Source organism: Pinus tabuliformis, chromosome 6 (assembly GCF_031772625.1).
Source record: "Pinus tabuliformis cultivar Carrire ecotype Pingquan chromosome 6, CPIR1, whole genome shotgun sequence".
NCBI lineage: Eukaryota > Viridiplantae > Streptophyta > Pinopsida > Pinales > Pinaceae > Pinus > Pinus tabuliformis.
In genome coordinates this window covers 1,568,246,719-1,568,253,903 of record NC_142292.1, presented here as the reverse complement: position 1 = coordinate 1,568,253,903, position 7,185 = coordinate 1,568,246,719, and the positions used below count along the sequence as shown (strand labels likewise).

At 39.9% G+C, this 7,185-nt stretch overlaps 2 protein-coding genes across 2 annotated transcripts; one reads left to right on the top strand and one right to left on the bottom strand.

Annotated features, from left to right (window-relative positions):
* The first annotated feature begins 201 nt into the window (after positions 1 to 201).
* LOC149264761 (disease resistance protein UNI-like) lies at positions 202 to 2,718 on the top strand. Its single transcript, XM_089400722.1, has one exon. The coding sequence runs from the start codon at positions 202 to 204 to the stop codon at positions 2,716 to 2,718; it is 2,517 nt and encodes an 838-aa protein (XP_089256848.1).
* A 2,974-nt stretch (positions 2,719 to 5,692) lies between these two features.
* On the bottom strand, positions 5,693 to 6,301 carry LOC149264760 (uncharacterized). The gene has a single exon (XM_089400718.1). The coding sequence runs from the start codon at positions 6,299 to 6,301 to the stop codon at positions 5,693 to 5,695; it is 609 nt and encodes a 202-aa protein (XP_089256844.1).
* Positions 6,302 to 7,185: the final 884 nt, after the last annotated feature.

Sequence of the window (7,185 nt, the reverse complement as noted above, 5' to 3'; positions counted from 1 at the left end):
TGTTCACAATCCCGGGTTGGTTTTTAGTTACATAATTTCTGGTTCCCTTCCACAATGCTCTGCTCTTGTAGTGTTAACATTGGTTGAGGATTTCATTAGCTGGAGAGAATTTTTCATTTTGAGATTTCTCAATTTGATATTCACCGTTCTGGGGCCTTGTTATTTTGTGCTATCAAGGGAGTTGAACATATTTTTTTTATCATGGGTGATCCCGGTTTCGTATCTGGATTTATTGGTGTGGGCATAGACATGGCTATCCACCAAATCATCCATCACGTTAACATTGCTCTCCGTTGCAAGAAAGGATTGGCCAATCTGAAGCGCCTGATAATGGAAATTGAGTCAAAGGTGAAGGAGATCCAGCACTATCGCTTGCAATTAAATAGCAAGAAAATCTCAATTCCTCAAAGCAACAATAAGCTGACACCCTCGGCTGTTAATATATGGCTTAAGGAGTTGGAAGCGCTTCTCCGACCAGCATCAGCAATGGCGCAACAATGCAGTACAATCGCTAAGTATGACGTGATTTCTCGTTATAAAACGAGTCGAAGGATTACTCGTTTGATTTCAGATATCAGAGAGCATCTCCAATCAGTTCCTTTGATTAGCATGCTCCAAAATGAGGAGCTCCGAGAGAGACTTGCAAGAATCGAAGAGTTGTGCGCCTCTCCAGTTTCAGCCTCTACTTCTGCAACGCCCACCCAACCTGATGCTTCAAGAGGTTTCTTCATCAACGAACCCCTTATCGTGGGGCAACACAATGCCTTTGCAGCACTAGAGAAGTCAGTGATGGAGGCAGAGGGTGAGTCTTCCTTTTCGTCCATTGGCGTGCTTGGCAAGGGCGGGTCTGGTAAAACCCTCCTCCTGAAGTCCGTCTTCAATAGCAGAAAGGTGAGGGATTTATTTTCCAATGGATTGTTGCTTTGGCTGACTGTTTCGCAGTCTCCATCTTTCCCAAATCTTAGGAATCAACTCTCTTCCCAAATAGGCATGCAAGCAAACATAAATCCAGATCAAAATATGAATGAAGAAGCTATAAAAATATGGTTGCATGAGAGTATGCAGCGCAAAAGGTTTGCGTTGTTCTTGGATGATGTATGGGAGGAGGGTGGCAGATTGCTAGAGGAATTGGGTCTACTCCGGCTAGCCGACCATTCCACCTCCAAAATTGTTGTGAGTTCAAGGAACCAGAAAACGCTGCTGGAGATGGGAGTTAATGCAGATAAGCCCACATTGATTACATTACGCGATTTGGTCGAGGATGATAGTTGGAGGCTGTTTGTTTATCATGCATTTCCACATAACAATGGAAATCTGCCAGCATACATCGACGAAGGAAAGGCGAGGGTTGTGTGTACAAAGTGTGGAGGGCTTCCCTTGGCAATCAAAGCAGTAGGGAGGGCAATGGCAGGAATTATTGATGCACAAGAATGGGATTTGGCAGTCCACAGGTTGTCGAACGCCAACAGCGAAGTCTATGATTGCCTCAGGTTGAGTTACGACGCACTGGGCAACTGCAACATTAATCTCCAATTGTGCTTTCTGTACTTAGCTGCTGCCTTCCCGGAAGACCAAATTATTTGGGTAGAGCTCATCAATATCTTGTGGTTGGGAGAAGGGTTGCTCCAAGATCAGGCTGGCCACGACCAATTCCACATCGGAAGAATCTACCTCAACAATTTAGCAGACCGTTGTTTGATTGAACCGACAGTGAGAGACATTGATGGATCCGTGCAATTTTTCAGGATGCACGACGTTGTGCGTAGTTGGGGAGTACAAATTGCTGAGCATGAAGAGAGCTTCTACTGTGGCGCAGGTAAGGGTCTCACAACATTGGATGCAAATGAATGTTTAGCACGCGCTAGAATTTTGTTGACTGGCAAGCAGTTGGCTTTTCTTCCAGAGTCTTTCAGAGCTCCAGAAATCTGCACATTAACATTGGATGGGAACAGAGATTTGGAAGAAATTCCAAGAAGGGTGATTGAGAGCATGATCTCTCTTAAGGTTCTGGATTTGAGTCGCACGTCCATCCAATCATTGCCTGAAAGTATTGGCTGTTTGAAACAACTTACATGCCTAAGATTACAGTACGCACGAATCAAAAGGTTACCAGCATCTGTCTCCAATCTTGTAAATCTCCAAATCCTTGATCTTGGTGGGTCTGGAATTACAGAATTACCTTGGGGCATTCATAAGTTGAGAGCACTAAAGTTTTTAAACCTTGCAGATTGTGGCGATTTGCAATGTGTGCCGCATGGCATATCACAGCTCACTTCTTTGCAATACCTCTATGTTTCTAGCAGTGCGTGGAGTCGTCGAGTGTTTAAAAGAGGTCAAAAAGCGGCTTCCATTAACGACCTGGGGAATTTAACACAACTGAAATATTTATATTTACAGAACAATGGAGAAACTATTTGTGAGCGCATTTTAGGGAGGATGCTTCACATGGAAACATTGGAATTGACGATCAGCGTCACAGCCTTTTTACCTGAAGATATTACTAATATGTCAAGGTTGAAGAAGTTTTCATTAGAGAGTTCTCACATAGTTAAAATGGAAAATAAATTTTATCAACTTCAAAATTTGAATCATCTTAAATTATGGCACTGTCATATGTTGGAAGAACTTCCACATTTAGAAAATCTAAGAGGGTTAAGGAAATTAGATATTGTAGAATGTCCGAAGTTAAAAAGGATACGGGGGCATTTCCTATGTTGAAGACATTTTCAATGGTGAAGTTAAATGAAGTAGAAGAGTTGCCAATCATACAAGAAGGGGCAATGCCTAAACTTGAAAATTTTACGTTGATGCTTTGTGAAGCATTAATGATGCTGCCAAAAAGTTATTGGAATCTTAAAAGCCTTCATAGTATAAGATTGTATGGTTGTTCAAAATTCTCAGAAAATCTTGAAACAATCAAAAGAAAAAATACAAATACAAATGTAGAAGTGGTAACCATGTCTACTACCAGCACAGAAATACTTTTAGAAAAGTATCGGCAAGTAATAGGAATAGATATTTTCAGAAATGGTGAATTTTGGAACGGAGAGTTTTACCTTTTCCTCCAAGAAGTGTATAGATATTTCTAAAATTCTATGTATTATGATGAATGATCAATAAATATAATCTATTTTTTCATCAATTTATTATTTATGTTTTTGTCTTCAACATTTTCATATTTATATATCATATGCGAAGAGAAAGAAAAAATACATATTTTTAATTTATTAATAATGTTATAAATTTAGAAAATTAATTAATTATCACTATTTTTAATACAATTTAATTTTAATAATTCTATAAATTTTAAAGTATGATATATCATTATAATATTATTATTTAAATTTGAGAAAAAATTAATAAATAATTAAAAATATTAATACAAATTAATTATTTTGTATATCTAATTATATATTATACTTATTTTAATCAGAAGATTTATCTTTTAAAATTTTTATTTTTTATAAAAGTATATTTTTAATTTGATTTAGATTAAATAAGTAAATAAAATTAGTATATACAAAAGAATAGAAAAAATGACACAAAGAAGGTTATTCTTTATATAATTAAAAAAAATAAAAATAGTTAGCTAGTAGTGGTAACAATGCCAATTAAGAGAACAGAAAAAGTATTGATGAGGAGATATGGCTAACGGTATTTTACTTTTTTCCTCCCAAAAAAAAGTATAGATATTTATAAAATTCTATGTATTATAATTCATGATTAATAATTGTAATTTATTTTTTCATTAATATTTATATATGATTAATTATTTATGTTTTTGTTTTGAATATTTCTATATTTAAATAACACATAAAGAAGGAAAAAAATATTTTTTGATTCATTAATAATGTTATAAATGTAGAAAATTAATTGAGTTTTCTTTTTCCATGGAAAAAGTCGCACTTCCTTTATTTATAAAGAAACTGCATTTTGCAGATGCGTTGCATATACAATATTTCAGGCATAGCCTGTCCTTCATGCCCAGTCAAAACTGTGTTCGCCATTTAAGGCTTTTGGAAAAAACATAGAGAGTCTATAAATATAAGTGCTGCTCTTCGCAGAGAGCTCTGTAACTATCTATACTAATGAAAATATAAGCAGTGGATATTTACATATGACTGTCGGCTACTGTCCAAAAAACAAAAATACAAAATTTTCAATTTCTGTTGAGCTTTCATATTTCAAGCTCTATGAACGGCCTGTGGTAATACTGATAGCTGTTACCATCTCTTTCCTCCATGATTAACCAGTTAGTGTCGTCCCTAAGCGCCGCCTCCTTGGATAAGCTGTCGGAGGCTGAGTTACGTTCCCTGTAAATGTGACGGCAAGAGAAGATATCAAATTGTGATATGAGTCTGTGTGCTTCATCCAAGATATGTTGTAGTGTGTATGAATTGCAGTGTGCTGTTTTGTTCAACCAGTTACAAATAATTTGAGAATCTCCAAATAGTTGTAATTGATGACAGTTTTTGGATAATGCAAATAAAATGATGTTTTTTGCCGAAACGAGTTCAGCAAAATTGTTTGTTCCCCTTCCCAGACCCATTTGTATTTTGAAAACATGGGAATCAGATAGATGAAGTATTGCCCCACCCCCACAGCCCATCTCCTGCGCTGAACCGTCAAAATAAGCCCAAGGGTGGGATTGATCAATGATTTCAGGGGTAATAATCCTTTGGTTCAGGTGGTCCTCCTCATCGGGGATGGAATTGTAATCAGCTAATAGCCTTGAAGTGATGGAAGGCCAGTGGGGAGGTCTTTGTAGAAATATGGCTTGATTTCTAGCAATCCAGATGGCCCAGCTAATAAGAAGTGGAACATTTTTTAAGTTTGGTTGAGGTGCAAGTGCACCACGCGTTCCAAGCATCCGAAAGATAAGGACCCTACCATTTCAAACCAGATGAGATCGAATGTAGGAAGCCATTCCAAAGCTCTTGAGTGAGCGGGCAATGTAGGAAGAGGTGTTCAGTATCCTCATTATCACTTTTACAGAGATGGCACCAGAACGGCCCAGTGAAGGATCTTCTCATCAAGTTAGGCCCGGTCGAGACTTTGTTGCGAAGGATTGACCACATGAGCAATTTTGTTTTGGGGGGGGCGCTTTCAACTTCCATAGTTGTTTCCACCACTGGGCCAGATCGGGTGGCTTGTGTCTTTCCATCAGTACCTGGTAGCCTACCTTAGGGGAGAATGTTCCATGTTTTGAATGCGCCCAGATTAGCTCATCCTCCCCATCTGTAATTTTGATGTGGGCCTCCATCAATGCATTTGTAGAGTTGTTCCATTCCTGTTGCCTGCGTCCAAGAATATTCAGTTCGATAGCAGATTTCCATGCTTGTTGTAAGATGGTGAAGTGAGCCCCATCTGCAATCTAATTAATATGCATAATACCAATGGCCTGAAGGTGTCCTCGCAGGCCATCCGGGAGAGTGTGAGCATTTCCACAGCACACCCAATGGTCGGTACTTATCTGAATCTTAGACCTGGATCTAATGCTCCATGTCAATCCACTGCAAATAAGCTCCTTCGTGTTGTTGACAGCCTTCCAGATAATAGATATGTTATTCTACCTGATGTCTTGTCTGATCCAATTGACGACACTTACTGGATGGATATATTTAGATACTGCTACCTTCGTCCAAAGGCTATTTGTGTTTAGCAATTGCCACCCTAACTTGGCAGCCAGTGCTTATGAGAAGGAGTCCAGCCTCTTGATGCCCCATCCTCCCCAGCTCTTTGGTAAGGCCAAAGAATCCCAGCTCGTCCATGCAAATATTCTCCCTGGTTGGTTCCCTTTCCACAAGAACCTACAACAAAGGTTTTGTAGGCGCGACAATATACCTCTGGGAATCCATGCTAGAGTCATCCAATAAACTGGGGTGGCTTCTAAGACTGCCTTGATGAGTACCAGCCGCCCTGCCTTGGATAGATATTTATGGTACCAGATATTGAGCCTCTTCTCCACCTTCGATATTAGCCATGTCCAATCTGCTATCTTGTATCCAATGGGTTTGAGCCTATAACCCAGGTATTTGAGTCCATCTTCCAGTTGGACTACGACAAAAGCAAATCTTCTGAGAGCAAACTGAACCTCATGATGGGAGTAGCCAGTGGCAGTTATAGTGGATTTCGCTTCATTTATAACCATGCCAGTGGCCTTAAGGAAGGTACCAAGGGCTCGGTGAAAAGCAGTTGTGTCCCCAATGCCCCCATTAAGGAGGATCAGTACATCATCTACAAACAACAAGTGGGAGAGGGTACAATCATCTGTGATTTTGATACCCCTGATATGCCCCATTCTGCATTCTTCTCCAATGATTCGGCTAAGGCCTTCCATGATGAGCAGAAAGAGCAGAGGTGAAAGAGGGCATCCTTGCCTTAGTCCTCTTTCCGCATGGAAAAAAGGGGAGGCAGAGCCGTTTATCAGCACACTGAAGGATACATTCGATATGCAACAAAAGATCCATTTGATGAAGGAATAGGGGAATCCTAGGTGGGTCAGCAGCATACGAAGGTAAAGCTAGTTGACCCTGTCAAAAGCTTTGGAGAGGTCAATCTTCAGGATCATGCCTTTTAGTTTCCGGGTCTGTACAGAATGGAGGAGTTCCTGTGCAGTGCCGACAGCTTCATGAATTTGTCGATTCTGGAGGAAGGCAAACTGCTCCGAGGAGATGTGGGCTGAGAGAATAGGCTTGAGGTGATTTGCTATGATTTTAGCAATGATCTTATAGATGCAGTTGCATAGGGAGATGGGGTGGAAGTCATCAAAAGAATTAGGTTTATCCACTTTGGGAATGAGGGCAATAAAAGTAGAGTTGAAACTATCCCACATTCTGCCTCTTTGTATGCATTCTTCAACCAATTTCAGAAGGTCAGCTCCCAGAATTTCGAAGAAAGCAGAGTAAAACTCAACACTACAACCGTCCGGTCCAGGGCTCTTAACTTTTTTCAACCATTTAAGGGTTGCTTCCAGTTCTCCCATGCTAACTTCCTTTTTCAGATCCAACCCTGCTTCCTCGTCCACAAATCTGGGAAAAGTCTGTGCAATGCGCAAGATCTCTGCCATTGTGGCATGAGGGGGCTCCTTGTATATCTTCTTGAAGTGTGCGGTAGCTAAAGATGCGAGCCCTCGGAAGGTGTTAACTGTAGTGCCATCCTCCTTCTTGAGCTCCTAGATGGTGT

Excerpts from the sequence above, each read along its gene's own strand:
- LOC149264760 (XM_089400718.1), bottom strand. The coding sequence starts at position 6,301 with ATGGGGCATATCAGGGGTATCAAAATCACAGATGATTGTACCCTCTCC.
- LOC149264761 (XM_089400722.1), top strand. The coding sequence starts at position 202 with ATGGGTGATCCCGGTTTCGTATCTGGATTTATTGGTGTGGGCATAGAC.